General features: G+C 48.0%; 1 protein-coding gene across 4 annotated transcripts in view; it reads right to left on the bottom strand.

The window, feature by feature from the left end:
* Positions 1-3,000: 3,000 nt before the first annotated feature.
* LOC137324719 (pleckstrin homology domain-containing family G member 1) overlaps positions 3,001-19,183 on the bottom strand; it is a 185,836-nt gene continuing 169,653 nt past the window's right edge. For all 4 annotated transcript variants that reach the window (XM_067989351.1, XM_067989350.1, XM_067989353.1 and 1 more), the window contains 3 exons: positions 17,500-17,727; positions 10,957-12,652; positions 3,001-7,512 (listed from right to left, as the gene is read on the bottom strand). In XM_067989351.1, coding sequence (XP_067845452.1) covers positions 6,470-7,512; positions 10,957-12,652; positions 17,500-17,727 — 2,967 coding nt within the window. In that variant the 3' untranslated portion in view covers positions 3,001-6,469. The remainder of the gene's footprint in view (positions 7,513-10,956; positions 12,653-17,499; positions 17,728-19,183) is intronic.

Below are 19,183 nucleotides of genomic sequence, written 5' to 3'. Positions count from 1 at the left end.
GGAAGAAAGTGTGGGTTGACATTCTAGGCCACCATCCAGGCCTGGACCCTCATTAGCGAGAGCCCACGTGCACCAAGCGACAGTCTGGCACGTTTCTTCTCAACATAAGGAGTCCCTGCCCCCTAGCCCCACCCACAACCCCTCCATGCCAATAGCCTTGCAGATGAGCTGTGGCTCCGCCCCTTAAAAAGCCCCATGGGAACTCCAGTGCAGGGATTTGGACAGATGGAATTTTTAACCTCACATATTTAGAATGAAAGTATATAGATTCAACCACAAAATAAGTCAATAGTTCTTTATGAAGTAGTTCTTGAGCTTTTTGTACAAATCAATTGCAACTTGTGCAGCATTGAGTCATAGAGTTATACAGCACGGATAGAGGATCGTGTCCGCGCCGGCCATCAGCCCTGTCTACTCTAATCCCATATTCCAGCATTTGGTCCGTAGCCTTGTATGCTATGGCATTTCAAGTGCTCATCCAAATGCTTCTTGAATGTTGTGAGGGTTCCTGCCTCCACAACCCTTTCAGGCAGTGAGTTCCAGACTCCAACCACCCTCTGGGTGAAAAAGTTCTTTCTCAAATCCCCTCTAAACCTCCCGCCTTTTACCTTGAATCTATGTCCCCTTGTTATAGAACCCTCAACGAAGGGAAAAAGCTCCTTAGTATCCATCCTATCTGTGCCCCTCATAATTTTGTACACCTCAATCATGTCACCCCTCAGCCTCCTCTGCTCCAAGGAAAACAAACCCAATCTTCCCAGTCTCTCTTCATAGCTGAAGCGCTCCAGCCCTGGTAACATCCTGGTGAATCTCCTCTGCACCCTCTCCAAAGCGATCACATCCTTCCTGTAGTGTGGCGACCAGAACTGCACACAGTACTCCAGCTGTGGCCTAACCAGTGTTTTATACAGCTCCATCATAACCTCCTTGCTCTTATATTCTATGCCTCGGCTAATAAAGGCAAGTATCCCATATGCCTTCTTTACCACCTTATCTACCTGTTCCGCCGCCTTCAGGGATCTGTGAACTTGCACACCAAGATCCCTCTGACCCTCTGTCTTGCCTAGGGTCCTCCCATTCATTGTGTATTCCCTTGCCTTGTTAGTCCCTCCAAAGTGCATCACCTCGCACTTTTCCGGGTTAAATTCCATTTGCCACTGTTCCGCCCATCTGACCAACCCATCTATATCGTCCTGCAGACTGAGGCTATCCTCCTCGCTATTTACCACCCTACCAATTTTTGTATCATCAGCGAACTTACTGATCATACCTTTTACATTCATATCCAAGTCATTAATGTAGACCACAAACAGCAAGGGACCCAGCACCGATCCCTGTGGTACCCCACTGGCCACAGGCTTCCAGTCACAAAAACAACCTTCGACCATCACCCTCTGCCTTCTGCCACTAAGCCAGTTTTGTATCCAAAGTGCCAAGGCACCCTGGATTCCATGGGCTCGTACCTTCTTGACCAGTCTCCATTGGAGAGGGAGTGTACTGTAGGTTGCACACCATTGAAGAAAAATCAGCCAGTCTGTACACTATTCAAAACCTTGTGCAAGATGTGCACTTCCTGTCCACAAACCTTACTTCCTAGCACCACTATTTCTGATCACACTTTTGTCATCTTTTCCCATTGTAAACTGCTCATCAATTGTCCTATGTCAAATCACACTGTAGTTGCAGACTCTGACCACTAGGTGGCACCAGGGAGTGAGTTTCTAGAGTCTGCCAACTCGATCATCTTGAACATAAAAAGCCTCCTTGTATTCATTAATTGACCGGGGAGTGCCACAGGCAATTAGATTTGTATAAATTTGCTTCCAGACATTTACATTTGCTGTATTGGAGTCTTTGAGTCCCCCAAGGATCTATCCTTGCCGCCCCCCCCCCCCCACCACCTCCTATTTCTCATCCAGATGCTGCCCCTCGGCACCATCATCCAAAACCACAACAGGTTGCACATGCTGACGACACCTAGCTCTACCTCACCACCACCACCTCTCTTGACCCCTCCCACTGTCTTTCATTTGTCACACCGCTTGTCCAATGAGCGAAAATTTCCTCCAAATTAAATATTGGGAAGACCGAAGCCATTGTCTTTGGTCCCCGCCACAAACTCCATTCCCTAGCCACCAACACCATCCCTCTCCCTGGCCACTGTCTGAGGCTGAACCAGACCGTTTGTAACCTTGGCGTCCTATATGACCTCAAGATAAGCTTCCGACCACATATCCGCTCCATCACCAAGATCACCTACTTCCACCCCCGTAACTTTGCCCATCTCCGCCCCTGCCTCAGCTCATCTACTGCTGAAACGCTCATCCATGCCTTGTTACCTCCAGACTCCACTATTCCAATGCTCTCCTGGCTGGCCTCCGATCTTTCACCCTCCATAAACTTGAGCTCATCCAAAACTCTGCTGCCCGTATCCTAATTTGCACTGGGTTCCGTTCACCCATCACCCCTGTGATCGCTGCCCTACATTAGCTCTCAATCCGGGAACACCTCGACTTTAAAATTCTCACCCTTGTTTTCAAATCCCTCCATGGCCTCACCACCCAACCCCCCCCCACCTCCCCAATCTCTGTAGCCTCCCCAGGCCCTACAACCCTCCAAGATATCTGTGCTCCTCCAAATCTTGCCACTTGCACATCCCCGATTTTAATTGCTCTACCATTGGCGGGCATGCCTTCAGCTGCCTAGGCCTTAAGCTCAAATTCCACCCCCCCCCCCACCCCAAACCTCTCTGCCTCTCTACCTACTTTAAGATGCTCCTTAAAACCTACCTCTTTGACCAAGCTTTTGGTCACCTGTCCTGATATCTCCTTATGCGGCTCGGTGTCAAATTTTGTTTGATAATCGCTCCCGTGAAGCGCCTTGGGAGGTTTTACTACATTAAAGGCGCTGTATAAATGCAAGTTGATGTTTCTCCCTCGTGTGTTCTAGATAATGTATTTTAAGAAACCTTCAACAAAAAGCAAGGCAGACAAGTACCTGAACAGTTCAGTTATTTATTTCAAATGATTCATTTCTGTACAGTGCACAGCAATGTGTCAATCCAGATTTTTAAAAAAGTAACATGAAATGTTCGAACTATTCCTGGTGATTTGGCATGCATTAGGCTCAGCTTTTTTTGAGCAAAGTAAAATTAATAAAGCGAGCATCAATTTTTTTAAAATCATTTTGCTACATGTTCAACATTCAGTAAATCTTTACAAAATAAACCATAAAAAGTGCAAATTCGTTCTTGGAAGTCATTATTTAGCTCAATCTCTCATCCATAGGACAAGACATTAGAACCCGAGTTTCTGAGATAGTTTTTTTTTATTAACAAGTTGGTCAACTCAACAGTCACTTCAGTTTTAACACTGGACAAATTTACCTCAAGTACCAAATGTCAGAACTGCAAGTGAATTTGCCAATGATCCCTTACCATTGCAGATCAGTTCCTGGAAATGCGCTTTGTACAGTATAGCTTCTGAAGGAATGACATTAGAAAATTAAACAGGTAATTCAAGAGATCCTAAAATAACAATTATTCCAAAATACAATGTCAGGATCTCTCCTCTCCAGTTCAACGATTCTCGTTTTAACATATTAACCTACAGCAAACTTCCAATGAAGGAGAATTACAATAAAATATTGACCTATCGTTATTTTAAAAATAATATACTTGGTACGAAATTTACAAGTTTCAAACTTTTCTCTTCATGAAGTCTGTTCCTGTCTACTGGTTTTCATAATTAGAGGTCAATGAAAGCTCACACTTAAGTTACTACATCAAGTGCATCTCATTATTGCTTAAAAACAGAAGCAATTTGTCTTTTTTTTTTAAAAAAACTCACCATTTGGTTGTCTGGCTTTCTACATAGATGAAGTAGTGAGAAAATGGCAACTTTGCAATGGAAACCAAACATTGGGAGTCATATTGCACACAGTCATACGCTGTAATGTCACCTAAAGTCTAGTTCAATGTACAGCTATTGCTTACATATTTTGAAAGGAAGCACAGATATAAACATGGCACTCATTTCCCCGATCACATCCTGGAAGTGCACTGACTAAGCGGGTACACTGTGTGGGTCAAGGGTCGAGGGTCAGGCTGGTGCAGATCCGCACAATCTTTTTGGGCACCTTTGTGGTATGGCTATCTAGAAGATTCCACAACACTACCTGACTCACCAATAGACAAATGGAGTTGATTCATGATGAATGAACAACTGTTTCTCCACTCCTCCCTGCACCACCCCCCCCCCCCAAACACCAAAATAAAATGCAAAAAACGAGCATTTCTACTAACTGTAGACACAGGGAGAACTTAAGACTTTTCAATGGAATTTGTTAAACCAACAATTAAATGGTTGCGGTACAAACAGAAACATTAACCTGTAGGGATCTGACTTCTAAACTAAACAGTGGGCTCTCGATGATATTGGGATGCTGTGTTCTGAGCATTATAAATCTACCCAACAGGGAACAATTCTACACAAATGACTAGGAAAGGGCTTGGCCCATTTGAATGCCATGCTTGAATCGGGTATGTATTGGATCTAGATTCGACTATCTTAGACGTGAACACATACAAGTGTTCAGCACTTTCCTGAGGAACACCGAAGAGATGGAGATTCCATTTTTGAATCAATCATGGATTCTAAACACTGCCTTTCACCGAGCATTGAGATGGGCTTTGATTACAGTTGACCAATCTGATGGAGATCACACCATCGGCAATCGTCAACCCTCATGGGACTAGAATGGAGGTGGGTGGACTAGCAGAGAGGAGGGGCCTGGAAACAAGTCCTATACTAGTGCAACTGGACTCAGAATAATAAATTAGCTTTACAGGAAAAAGTGGGTTAGAGGAAAGGAGAGGGGGTAAATTGGAACAGCTTCTAGCTTTCCATAACCGTTGCTCTTACTGCAAGTCTAGAAGTAACTGTGCGGAACGTACAGAACCAAAAATGTACAAGTCTGGAACTCACATCCTAGTATCAGAGATCTGCACTTGGCTTTTAAATGGTGCATTCCCTCATTCCTCCAAAAGGTACTATCAACTGCAATGGGTACCACCTGCTCCTAACCAGCTGTCTGTGTTCCAACATGCAAAGACCGCTCACATCAAAATGGCGGTCCTGACAACTGTGGCAGCTGTTTAGTTTGTGACAGGATATCAGCATCTCTGTTCCTGCAATGCCAATTAAGGAATACCTCTCCCTCGGTAGTTAGTTTTCCCCGCTCTTACCCCCAGAATACAGATTGCTCGTGTGAAGTTCTGCCTGTTCCTGGGGGGGGGGGCAGAGGTGCTGTTATCTGTAAAAAAAAAGTGACGTGGTAACCGGGAAGCTCGATAGTTTAAGTTGCCGAGATGAGATGGGGACTTGAAGAAAGATGGCTATCTAGCACAAGTGAGGTGGAGAAGCCTGGAGGCATTTAATGTTCGTGTTTTGGTATTAGGAATCGATTCATTTGATGCAATATCATAAGGGGCAATGGGGAAAGGGGGTGGGAGAGTGGGGGAGGGGTGGAGAAGATAAAATGTAGGTGAGCATACAATAGTGATTTTATTGGATAACCAGAAGCTTGGTGGTGCAGGTCCTGTCGTCTAGTGAGGTCCCGTTTTCCGGCTGGTCACTGGTCAGTCACATGACATTCTGTTTACACCAGTAAACCCAGCTGTTGTCGTAAAAACAAAAAATTGATGAAACGCACAGCAGGCTGGTTGGGAAACGACAGGTGAATGAGTCAGGTGTGGGCCTCCTTCCTCCTTAGACAGATCGAGGAGCCCACCTTGTATCTCCAACGCTTTCTGTCTTAGTTCAGGTTTCCCGCACTCTTTCCCTCTTTATTTCGATCGCTGTTACAGTACATTTCTCAAAATTTCAACAATGATCCCACACCCGTCTCAACAGAGGAAAAAAAAAAATCACATCCTGGCCAAACTGCTCCTTCCCCAGTTTGTGCGACTAGACGTGTAAATCAGTCACACTCAAACTCAGGAGCTCGAACTCTTGAGGATGGGATCATTCTTCCATTCGGATCATTCCCCAATACACACCAGCATCCCGAGTAAGAATGGAGTCAACGCAAGATCTTCACCTGAGGCAACAGCAACCAATTCTAACCCAGAACCAGTCTTGAAACCCCCCAGAGGAACACATCACCACCCATAGTCCTCACAGCATTTGAGATATATTTGCATTTTCTGGCCACGGTTCTGCCAGTGTTTCCCTGTATATACAAAAGTAAACCCTTATTTGCATTTTTTTTTTGCGAATCTTGCTCATTGCCCCAACCTAGATACTATTTAACACAAAGGTTCGCTGGCTCGGGTAGCAGTAGCAGAGGGTGGGAGCATAGCAGGAGATGTAGCGGAGGAGCTCGCAAGTGGTGTGTTAATACATTATGGTTTCCCTTTGTTTTTTTTTTCTCTTCAGTCTCATGACCAGAACCCAACTCCGGAGAATGGTCAAGCGAAGCTGCTGGAGCTGAGACACTGGAACTTGTCCCGCAGAGTCTGCACGATGTTCTGCTGGCTGGGAGTGGGCTCCCGCCACAGGTAATGGCTCAGCTGGTCAGGCTCCGCCACTACAGCCAGGGAGCCCGCCGCGCTGGCATCACTGCCCGACAGCGGGGTGCAGGGGGCACTGGCTGAACGCGAGTCGCCGAGTTCGGGGGTGGATTCTGCTTTGCCGTTGGGCCGGAAGGGCAGGTCGGGAGCGAGGGATCCCTCGTCCAGGTCTTCGTAATCCTCGTCCTCGGACTTGATCTCCACGTAGTCTTCATCATCCTCCCCCGTGTCGTTGAAGTTGGCGAAGTAGTTCCGTGTGGCCGATTGGGCGTCCAGCGGCGGAATCCTGTTGACCACCAGGACCTTCCGCGAATCCCGCAAGGTCAGGGCCGGCTGCTCGGCCTCCTGGCTCATGTCATGGGGCCTGTCGGAGGCCGTATCCCGGCTGGGGAAGAGCGGCTCCCTGTCGGAAGTGCGGTCGATGGAGTCGGAGGAGCGGCTCGCCGCCACGGAGGGAGAGGACAGAGAGGCCCCTCGTGGCTTGGCCCCGCTCGTCCTGCGTCCCAGAGAGCTGTAGCCGTACGCCGCCAGGCAGCTCGTCTCGTCGGGCGGGCTGATGATGGCACTCCACCGCTGCTGTGTTGGCACCAGCGGGCAGGCCACGACCACGGAGGGCGCTGAACCAGCCAACGCCCCTCTGCTCTGGAGTCGCCCTTCAGTCCCACTCTTCTCTGGGGAGGCATATTTGGCTGCAAGTCCCTGAATATCCGGCCAGGCGACGAAGTCCGCCAGCTCCCCGTTACTGTAGGTGGAATGGAGCAGCCAGTCCTCCGCGCCCAGACAATGCCCCTGGGATGGGCGAGTGGAGATCACGGCCCGCGTCGAGTTCTGGGCCCAAACCTCACTACCATCGTCTGTCAACACGTTGGCCGATGATCTAGGGGGAGTCTCTCTGAACAGGAGCTGGTCATACAGCTGGGAGTATTCAGCAATTCGAGCACCTGATAAAAAGAAAATCGAATGTTAAATCATTAAAACAAATGTAAGCTGAAAAATAATACCCACTTTAAAAAAAACTATACAATGAAGTTGAATTGACAGGACATGTTGCTTCTTGCAATCATTCTTTCTGATGTTTATAAAGTCGAATTAAAACTTCAGTACATCTTGGACAATCCTATTGGAATAGTCAGCAAATTTATAGGAACATTGGAATAGGAGGAGACCATTCAGCCTCTCAAGCCTGTTAGATTAGATTAATGACCAATTAGATCATGACTGATCTGTACCTTAACTCCATTTACCTGCCTTGGTTCTGTAATCCTTAATACCCTTGCCCAACAAAAACCTATCGATCTCAGTTTTGAAAGTTTCAATGGCCCTAGCCTCAACAGTTTTTTGGGGGAAGAGTTTTCCAGATTTCCACCACCATTTGTGTGAAGAAGTGCTTCCTGACATCAGTCCTGAACAGCCTAGCTCGAATATTAAGGTTAAGCCCCTTTGCTCTGAACTCTCCCACCAGAGGAAATAGTTTCTTTCTAACTACCCTATCAAATCCTTCTATCATCTTAAACACCTCAATTAGATCATCCATTAATCTTCTATAATCAAGGGACTACAGCCTAGTCTATGCAACCTGTCCTCGTAATTTAACCCTTTTAGGCCCAGTATCATTCTGGTGAATCTGCACTACATCCCTTCCAAGGCCAACATATCCTTCCTGAGGTGCGGTGCCCAGAGCTGAACCCAATACTCTAAACGGGGTCTAACCAGAGCTTCATATAACCAACATAACTTCCACCTTTTTGTATTCCAGTCCTCGAGACAAAGGCCAACATTCTATTAGCCTTTTTAATAATATTTTGTACCTGTCTGCTAGTTTTCAGTGATTTCTGTTCTTGGACCCCTAAATCTCTCTGCTCATCCACAGTTCCCAGCTTCTCACCATTTGGAAAATACTCTGATTCATCTTTCTTAGGCCCAAAGTGGATGACATCACACTTTCCCACATTGAACTCCATCTGCCACAGTTTTGCACACTCACTTAATCTATCAATGTCCCTTTGCAATTTTCTGCTTCCATCTGCACTATTTACTGTGCCAATTTGGATTTAAGGAAACACAAACCATACTAACAGGATTATTCAGGTAAGTGTGTAATTTAGAAAGGAGGACCTCCGTGAGGCAGTGATAAATTTACTCTAATATTGCTGGAGTAACACTGAATTTAATCACCTCTTGGTTTAATGGAGGTACACATTACAGGGTACCAGTTTGGTTGATATTACACACAGCACTGCCTCACATCCTCTAAAATCAAACAGCACATCATTTCATCGTACAGTGACTCTGTGCACCTCTGCAGGACTTTGGATAACAATAACCATTAGCACAGGATTATACAGTTACATAGCAAGACCAGTGATGCAGGATCCAAGAGATATTTAATAATGCTAGACACTCATCTCACCGAGAACAGGCACTGCAGTCTAGATTACTTTATACTACTGCTGAGATGTAGTGGTATTGATTCAACATAGTCCTTGATAAGGGAATTTGACAAGTTCCTGAATTAATGGAATATTGCCAGTTATAAAGAGCTAGCTGGGATTACGAGTTATCAAGCCTTGTTTGAATGCTCTAGGAGTCGGTGAGGAATTTTCAGAATCGGCTGCAGTTTTTCTTTCCCTCTTTCCTTTTACCTTCTTTCAGGAGATGGTGTGGTTATCTGGTGTGTGAGCTTGCACTGTGTGCTAGTGGAGTGTGTTTGAAGGGTCTGATCATTTATTCTCATCCCTTTTATACGTTTCTATCATGTACAAGTGGGAAATCTCGGCATGCCCAGCAGACCATGGAAACCAAAGTGATCACCAAATCACCCATGGTAACACTATCAATCTCCAACAGGAAATGGCACAGTTACATTGCTCCCATTAAGTGTCAGCCGTGGCTCAGTTGGTAGCACTCTCGCCTCGTTCAAGCCCCACTCCAGACTTGAGCACATAATCCAGGCTGACACCGTAGTGCAGTACTGAGAGAGTGCTGCACAGTCAGGAGGTACTGTCTTTCGGATGAGACGTTAAGCCGAGGCCTCATCTGCCCTCTCGGGTAGACATAAAAGATCCCATGGCACTATTTTGAAAAGGATCATGGGAGTTCTCCCCGCTGTCTTGGTCAATATTAATCCTTTAACCAACGTCAAAAAAACCTGATGATCTGCTCATTATCTCATTGGTGTTTGTGGGACCTTGCTGGGTGCAAATTGGTTACATTACAACAGTGACTACACTTCAAAAGTACTTCATTGATTGTAAAGCACTTTGGGATGTCCCTGGGATCGTGAAAGGCACCATATAAATGCAAGTCTTCCTTTTCTTTATCTCTAAAGAGGACATTCCTGCCGTTTGTAGCATCCTTGAATGAGAAATGGACCTGGGCTCTGAATTATCAAGATTGTCTAATCTACGAGAGATCGCCACAGATAGCTTCCAAGTTTCTCAGGAGAAAATCTGAGAGGCTGGTCTTTCTCAGACAACAAGGGGCCACTTTGCTACAGCCTGCACTCAATGGTTTAACAGCTTCTGTACTTTGTCACAGGCAGAAGGGAAAGGAGTCTAAGAACTGCAGTTAACAGAACCAAATACAAATGCACAAATAGAAGGACAAGAACAGACAACAACTTGCATTTATATAGCACCTTTAACATTGCAAAACATCCCAAGGTGCTTCACAGGAACAATTATCAGACATAATTTAACACCAAGCCACATAAGGGGAATCAGGACAGGTGACCAATGACTGTCAATATGGTTGGTTTTAAAGAGCATCTTAAAGGAGGAGGAGAGGGAGGTAGAGAGGCAGAGAGGTTTAGGGAGGGAATTCAAGAGCTTAGGGCCTAGGCAGCTGAAGGCATGGCCGCCAGTGGTGCGGTGATGGAAATTGGGGATGCGCAAGAGGCCAGAATTGGAGAAGCACAGAGGTCTTGGAGGGTTGTAGGGCTGGAGAAGGTTACAGAGACAGGGAGGGGCGAGGTCACAGAGGGATTTGAATGAGGATGAGAATTTTAAAATCGAGGCGTTGCCTGACCGGGAGCCAATGTAGGTCAGCAAGCACGGGGTGATGGGTGAACGAGACTTAGTGCGAGTTACGATACAGGCAACAGAATTTTGGATAAGCTCAAGATTATAGAGGGTGCTAGGTGGGAGGCCGGCCAGGAGAGCATTGAACTAGTCTGGAAGTAACAAAGGCATGGATGAGGGTTGCAGCAGGTAGGCTGAGGGAGTGGGGGGTGGTGGGGGGGGGGGGGGGTGGTGGGGGGGGGGGGGGGGTGGTGGGAGGAAGACAATGTTACGGAGGTGGAAGTAGGCGGTCTTGGCGATGGAGGGGATATGGGGTCGGAAGCTCAGCTCAGGGTCAAACAGGAGGCTGGGAGATGGTCTACGTACCAATGGCAGTGCCGCCCTGTTTCTTTTCCTCCAGAATAGCTGCCAGGTCCTTGCACTTCCTCTTGGGCTGGTCAGACGGTGCTTGGTCTGCTGGGTTCTTCATCTTGAGGAGCTGATTGGCCTTCTTGATTTTCTGGCTATACTGCCGGGCCATATAATAGACCCTGCGTTTGGTTCGATCCATGATATCCAGCTCCTGGATGATTGTCTCGGTGCTGGCACTGCCCACGAGGCTCTCTGCCTCGACCCCCTCACCGTCCACGAAGGAGGCGGCGCTTGAGGTTGGCGCCGAGCCCCCCCCCCTCTGCTCACCATCGTTGGATCTGAAGCTGTCGCCGCTCAGTCTGCCGGGTTTGCTCTTCACCGCTTCGATCAAGCTGGGGCTCCCATGGGTGGAGCAAGCGGGCAGCCTCGTCCGCCCGCCATCCCGGGAGCCAGCCGGTCCAGTAATATCGTCCTCACTGACCGGGAAGGCTGCGGGCAGCCGGTCCCTCCTGGTCTCCTCGCTCTTCCTGATGTAGTCCTCCAGATCGTTCCAGATCTCGTCCACCTCCTCCGACAGCTTGTCCGGGACTGATTCGCGCGATGCAGAGTTGGAGGAGCTGTCGTTCCAGCCTGACCCGCTCTTCTCTGTCGAGTGGTTCTGATCGGAAGCATCGTCCCCGCTGAACCGAAGGCTCTCCTCAGAAACAAACCCGCCCAGGCCGCAAGAGCCCAAGTCGCTGTCGGGACCCAGGAAGCTGTCCCTCTCGCCGCATTCTTCACAATCATTCTTCAACTTCTTGTACGCTTTCTCCGACAGCGCAAGCCTCTTGTCCAGACATTCGACGGCATTCAGTTCCCGCTTGGGCGAAGCTGCGGCACTCTGCCCGGATGCGGGGCGGGTTTCGGTGATGCGAGCAGGGCCGGCTCTCTTCCCCCACCTCCCTTGGGACCCGACGTCCGTGTGGCTTTGGCCGGAGTCTAGGTCTTCCTCTTCAGCCCGACCGTCCGACTGGAAACCCGAACAGGTCACGAAGCCTGGACCGCGGGCGAAGCCCCGCCCCCCGATCGCCAATCTCTCATCGCCGGCGAACGGCGCGCTCTCAGAGACACCTTCGCCGGAGTCGACTCCCAAGATGTCGGCCGCCCACAGCTTCGTTTCGCTTGCCGCTTCCCCGCCCGGCCCTTCGGATCTTTCCGTAGCGCCACAGCGCGCGTTTTGACGAGCAGAGTTTCGCGGGGCGGGACCTCTCGCCGTCGTCGGGCAGCCCCGCTCGCTCTCTGTGCCCAACGGGCGTCGGGAAGCCGAGCGGCTCTCCCCGGCGCTGCTGGCCCGCCTCACGATCCTGCGATCGGTGCCCCCACACTGACGCTCCCGAACAGCGGGCGCGGTGAGACAGCTGCATGGCTTGCTGGGGCCACTGTACAGTGGACGGACCGGCATGGAGTGGAGGTCCGGTACGGAGGCAGCCGGCACAAATGTCTGGTAGTCATCGACCCCTTGGGTCCTGTGGGGCAACGCTTGACCGGGGAACAAGGCCCGTGCAATGGGAGGCTCAGGCCACACATCTCTCGCACCTTCTGTGTCCAGCAGTCCACCCGTGCTGTCTGCACTTGTGATCCGTCCTGCAGCCTGGGCAGTCGGCTTAGAGCTCTGATATTCTGAGTGAACTTTGAACTGACAAGACTCTTCTGCTGAAGATTTAGAAGAGATCTGAAAAACAAATTAAAACATTTATTTTTAAAATCTCGGAGGGGCGGAAAGGTTTAGGGACGGAATTCGAGTGTAGGGTCTAGCCAGCTGAAGGCATGGCCACCAATGGTAGGGCAAACAGAGTGGGGGTTGCGCAAGAGGCCAGAATTGGAAGAGTACAGAGATCTCGTAGGTTTGTAGCGTTGGATGAGGTTACAGAGATAGGGAGGGGCGAGGCCATGGAGGGATTTGAAAACAAGGATGAGAATTTTAAAAGCGAGGCGCTGCTGGAACAGGAGCCAATGTGGGTCAGCGATCACAGGGGTGATGGGGTGAATGGGACTTAGTGCGAGTTAGGAGACAGGCTGAGTTTTAGATGAGCTCAGGTTTACCTAGGATGCAAGGTGGGAAGCCGGTCAGGAGAGCATTGGAATAGTCGAGTCTGGGAGGTAACAAAAACATGGATGAAGGGTTTCAATAGCAGATAGGCTGAGGCTGGGGCAGAGATGGGAGATGTTAGAGGTGGAAGTAGGTGTTGTTTGTGATGGAGTGGATATGGAATGGAACAGAGTGAAAGTAAGCCAGGGCAATCTCATTGAGCTGGACAACGGAGGGGAGGCGTTGGAGGAAAATGGTGTGGTCAACCATGTCAAAGGTTCAGATAGGTCGAGAAGGATGAGGAGGGATAGTTTACCATGGTCACAGTCACATAGGATGCCATTTGTGACTGATGATTAGGGCCATGTCAGTGCTGTGGCAAGTGCGGAAATCTGATCAGAGGGCTTCAAACATGGAGTTGCAGGAAAAAAGGTCACAGAATTGGGAGGCGACAACATGTTCAAGGACTTGAGAGGAAAGGGAGGTTGGAGATGGGACAGTAGTTTGCAAGGACAGGGGGGGCATGGGTGGGCTTTTTTTTTTATAAGAGTAGGATGGTGATGGCAGATTTGAAGGGGAGGGTGACAGTAAGTGAGGAGAGGGAACCATTTACAGTATCAGCTAACATGGGGACCAGAAAAGGAAGTTGGGTTTGGAATGGGGCCAAGGAGGCAGGAGGTAGGTCTCACAAATAAGATGAATTCAGAAAGGGCATGAGGGGAGATAGAAGAGAAACTAGAGAAGGAAGGATGTGGGATCAGGACCAGGGCAAAGGAATGGGAAAAGCACGAGGCAGCTGAATGGATGGTCTCAACCTTAATGGTGAAGTAGTCCATGAGCGCCTCTCATTTGTTGTTGGATCTGAGGATGGAGGGGGCAAGGGGGAGGGGTTTAAGGAGACGGTTGGTAAAGGAGAAAAGCCAGGGATTAACTTTGCATTCCTGGATGATTTTGGAATAGGGAGCAGTTTTAGCAGAGGAGAGCAGGGCCCGATAGTGCTTAACATGGTCCAGCCAGATCTGGCAATGAATAGCGAAACCAGTTGACCGCCATAAACGTTCAAGTCTGCTTCCCTTAGACTGGAGTGGAAATGGGGGTCATACCAGGGGAAGCAACTGGGGTGGACGAGAGTAAAGGGTTTTCCTGAGGACAAAGGCATCAAAGGTGGTGGTAAGGGTGTGATCGAACAGATCGGTGGCTGCAGAAATGTCATGGCGAATAAAGGGTCAAAGGCTAGAGTTGTAAGTTTGAAAGTTGTAAGTGTCTTGGGGGAAGAGTTTTTATTCTGGGGCGAATGCAGAAAGTGGGATGGGGCATAAGGGTGGTGAGGGATACAAGAAAGTGATCAGAGATGGCCTTATCTGTGATTGAGATGATGGGAGTCGAGAGGCCACATGAGACAAGGTCGAGTTGGTGACCATGAATATGGGTAGGAGCGTTTTCGGGCAAGGTGCTGAAATAAAGTCACAACCCTGATAACTTAGGCTAGGGAGGGTAGAACAGAAATACTCAGGCAGGCTTCCTCCATCAGAAAGTGCATCTATGTGGGCATCAGGTGAGGACAAGACCGTGCTCGGCCATGATGCCTTCCCAGGTCAAATAGCCTACCAGCTTTGCGCTATCAAAACTGGGCCACTTGGCAAGATACTGACAGCCTCTGTGGAGCTGTGTTAGGGTAAAGGCAACACAGGGACGGATTTCACAAGGCTCCGTCACCACAGAGCCTTGGTAAAGGTGAGCGTGGGTCGGAGGTATAGGGTGTCTCCGATCCCCGCTTGAATCTAGCGAGGATCTGAAGCGGCAGGCGGAACCACGTAAAATGAGCCGAAGTGTCAGCGTGGCTCAGCTGGTTGTACTTTCACCTTGCGAGTTATTGCCCCACATGAAGGTGGACATTAAATGTAGGTTGTTACTCCAGTGCAGTACTGAGGGAGCGCTGTACTGTTAGAGATGCCATACTTCGGTTAACACCTTAAACCGTCTGACTGTTCAGATGGATCAAGTGGATATTAAAAGATCCCACGGCACTATTTGAAGAGGAGCAGGGACTTCTCCCTGCTATCCGAGCCAACATTCCTCCCTCAGCCAACACCATCCAAAGCAGATTACCTACTCACTGGGCACATGTGTCCTGCGCCAATTTTATCCCTCAACCATCACTAAAACAGACTATCTGGTCATTATCAACCTTGCTGTTTGTGGGATCTTGCTGTGCACAAATTGGCTGTCATGTTACCCTACATTACAACAGTGACTACACTTCAAAAGTATTTCATTGCTTCTGAAGCACTGAGATTGTGAAAGGTGCTATAGAAATACAGTCCTTTCTTTTCAACATACAGAAACGGAACAAGAAAAGACCAGTGTGGTCCATCTAACCTAAGTTCTACCACATTTTCTCCTCCTCCTCGCCTGCACATCTCTAAGTTTGTAAGATGATCCAGGACACCTCTAGTTAGTAAAAAGCTAGGTTTTGTTGCAATCCTGATAAGATGGTACAAGGGATGATCCCGGGATCGTATGGCACTTTCACCATAGTGGGGTTATCAGGCACTAGGGGGCACCCATGCACTGTACTGTGGTGCACCTTGTAGCAGAGTTGCACCCAACAGTCTCTGGAAGCAGCAGAAGGAATGGGGTCAATTTTAACCCCCAAGAACGGGTGGGTTGGGGAGTAAAAATACACCGTTTTCAGAGCAAGTCCACATCCCGGCTCCATCATACCTGCTTCTGGGTTTAACCCAGGCAGATTTGTCTGCATATAGAGAGCAGACACCAGGAAGTCCCGCCCCTACTTAAAGCCAGCGGGCCGATATTTAAAAAGGACAACGTACCTCACTGAGATACTTGAGGTAATTAATATTTTGTGTATTGGGATAAAATTAGTGTAACCGTACCAGTTTGGGTTTCCCCATCACTTCCCATTTATGTCAGGAGAAAGCAGGCAGGAAGGGCTGGATCGATGACAGGAGTGCCTTTATTGCACTGCTTGTAGGCCCGGAGGAGCAGGAGTGCTTCCTCCAGGCCCAACAAGCTCACCAGGCTGACAGGACCCCCGTGTTCGGCTGGCATCACCCCCCAACCCCGATGATGCCCTCCGATGGTGGACCCTACCTATCTCTGACTTCACCCGACCTTCTCAGTGCGCCCACCATTCCCCCCACAGCCCGGACATCATCTTAGCTCCCCACCGCCCCACCCCGGATCTTCTCCCCGGCCTATGATCCCTCTCTGATCTCCGGCTGCGGCCTGCTGCAGCAGGCCTTCCTGGCCAACAGCCAGCCAGCTCGTCACTCAGGCTGGCTGCCAGGCGCGAAACCCGGAAGCGCAATTGATGGGCCTCATCATCAAGGTGAACCGCCCACTTACCTTCCGGGTTTCACACCCTGAAATCTTCCTCCTAGCTCCTTCCAGGCTGGAAGTTAAAATTTACCCCAATGTCTTTGAGCAACAGGTACATTACAGAAAGGATTTTATTCTATTAATGATGGAGACAAATATACCAAACTCAACATTTTATGTGCCTTTGAATGCCTCAAACTAGAGGTTAAATGAGATAGAGCAACGACTCGATTTTAAAATTCTCATTCTTGTTTTCAAATCCCTCCGTGGTCTCGCCCCCCACCACCCCCCCATCTCGAACCTCCTCCAGCCCTAAAACCCTCCGAGGTCTCTGTGCACTACCAATGCTGGCCTCTTGAGCATCCCCGATTTTAATCGTTCCACCATTGGCGGCCGTGCCGTCAAGGCCTTAAGCTCTGGAATTCCCTCCCTAAAACACTCTGCCTCTTTGCCCCTCTCTCCTCCTTTAAGACTGCTTAAAACCTGTCTCTTTGACCAAGCTTTTGGTCACCTGTCCGAACATTTCCTTGTGTATCTCTGTGTCCAATTTTGTTTGATAACGATCTTGTGAAGTGCCTTGGGATGGTTTACTATAAGTTGTTGTTGTATAAGACTTCAAATCAGTAAGCAATAAAATGCTGGCATTTATAGCTAACTTGTTACGTCCTCCAGATAGTCAACAGCGCTTCACAACCAACTTTTAAAGTAAGGCAAACGTGGCAGCCTGTTTGAACACAAGACCCCCATAACATCATGATTGGTTTTTACTGGCGTTGGTTGAGGGAAGACTATAGACCAGGACACCGGGAGCATTCACTGCCCTTCTTCGAATTGGAATCTTTTATGTCCGCCTGTGAGGGAAGATGGGGTCTTGGTTCAACGTCTAATCCCTCAGTACTGCACTGGAGTGTCAGCCTCGAATATGTACTCAAGTTTCTGGAGTGGAGCTTGAACCAGCCACTGTTCTGTGGTCCCATCACTGGATGTGGCTCTATGATCTTCAGCTTGGAGCTAGAAATTACTTAGACTATCACAGGGCCACAAGCTAGTAACAGCACCAAGAGAACAGATTTCAGGACAGGATCAGGATAATACAGATATTAACAGATATGCATCTGGATATCAGTGACATTAGAACAATCTTCAACCTGTTCAACTTCAACTTCCTCTTCATCATCAGCATCAGTCTGCTCCAAGGCTGGTAGAATGAGACTTTCCTCTTGGTCACTTGGATAGGCTGGCTCCAAGGACTCTTGCGATTGGTTGACTGTGTCACTACGGCGGAGTGCATTGCTTTCACACTTGGAGCTGGAAGCAGCTTCACTGGATAGTGCTTCCACAGATGGAGAAAGGAGGGATCCTTCAACACTGGCACGCTGTCAGGAGGAGGGGAATATCCATCACACACCGCTCAGAAAGTTTCAATGTATCATACTTCATATACGCAGGGAGACGCGCGCAGGTTATAAACAGGTAGTACCATTAATTCCTCCAACACAGTGGGTTAAATTTAATTTAAATTTTGACATAAGGACCTCAAATTTTTTTCCTGCAAGTTTCCTGCCCACAGGCCAGCCAGATTGAGAGGCTAGCTGTCAGTTGGACAAATTTTTTTTTTATTTTTTTTAAATGATTTTTAAAAATCTTCTGCACCACCCCAACCCACCTGTTCATGGGGTTAAAATTTACCCCAGTGAGTCAGAGCTCACCTGATCATGAGGACTCCTATTAATAGGCAAACATGGTCATCTTTACCCTCCCATTCCGATATCTGTGTTTTATCTAATGCTGGCTATTAATTTCAACAAATAGAAACACAGAAAATCTCCAAGCTGGAAGAGACCACAGGCCCATCCGGTCAGCCTCCTGCTGTCCCAGCACCTGCGATTCTCTTCAAGAGACTTGTCCAATTTGACCTTGGAGATCTAAGCTACTCATCCCTACAGCTTTTTACACCTCCAACTCCTTTACATTCCTGCTGGGCTTGCAAATATGTTGAAGTAGAATATTAAAATACTGAAGCAAGATAGAATCTAAAACAGTATGTTACTGTACAAAATGCAGAAATAGGATTGAAGAAAAACTAATGGTGAAGAAGTTGAATTAATATTTACAAAGGGGACACCAAAGTAAATACACTTTAGCTCCGTACATAGAATCTTGTTTGTTTATGGTAATTTGTGTAGTGTTGTCAAGCATTATCCTTTGACAAATTAATACATTTCTGATGTTAACATTTTCCTTTTTAACTAAATGTACTATTTATACAGTATCAACCTGATCACCCCTATAATTGTTACTGTCCTCATATTCACAAGGTTAGAATCATACAGCATAGAGGAAGGCCATTCGGCCCTTCATGCCCATGCCAGCTCTTTGAAAGAGCTATCCAATTAGTCCCATTCCCCTGCTCTTTTCCCCATAGCCCTACAAATTTTTCCCCCTTCAAGTATTTATCAAATTTCCTTTTGAAACTTATTATTGAATCTGCTTCCACCACCCTTTCAGGCAATACATTCCAGATCATAACAACTCGCTATGTTTAAAAAGAAATTCTCCTCGTCTCCCCTCTGGTTCTTTTACCAATTACCGTACATCTGCATTATCTTATCTATTAAATAAAGCTGGGAAAAATCTTCTCTAGGGCAATCGCTTTCTAATTTTGACCCCAACCCCCCGGTCCTCCAAATCAAGAAAGTGTCCCGATACTGATGGGCCTTTCATCTTTCTGCAGAGAAACGATTCAAGAGCTCTCTGATCAGTGATGGAATTACTGCTGAAACACTTGGCACTGCCTCCTGTACATGCACGCGTTCAAACTGCTAGTTTCTG

The sequence above is a fragment of the Heptranchias perlo genome, chromosome 8, assembly GCF_035084215.1.
Source record: "Heptranchias perlo isolate sHepPer1 chromosome 8, sHepPer1.hap1, whole genome shotgun sequence".
In the NCBI taxonomy this organism is placed as follows: Eukaryota; Metazoa; Chordata; class Chondrichthyes; order Hexanchiformes; family Hexanchidae; genus Heptranchias; species Heptranchias perlo.
The sequence above is the reverse complement of the archived record's forward strand: the minus strand, read 5'-3'. Positions and strand labels throughout refer to the sequence as shown.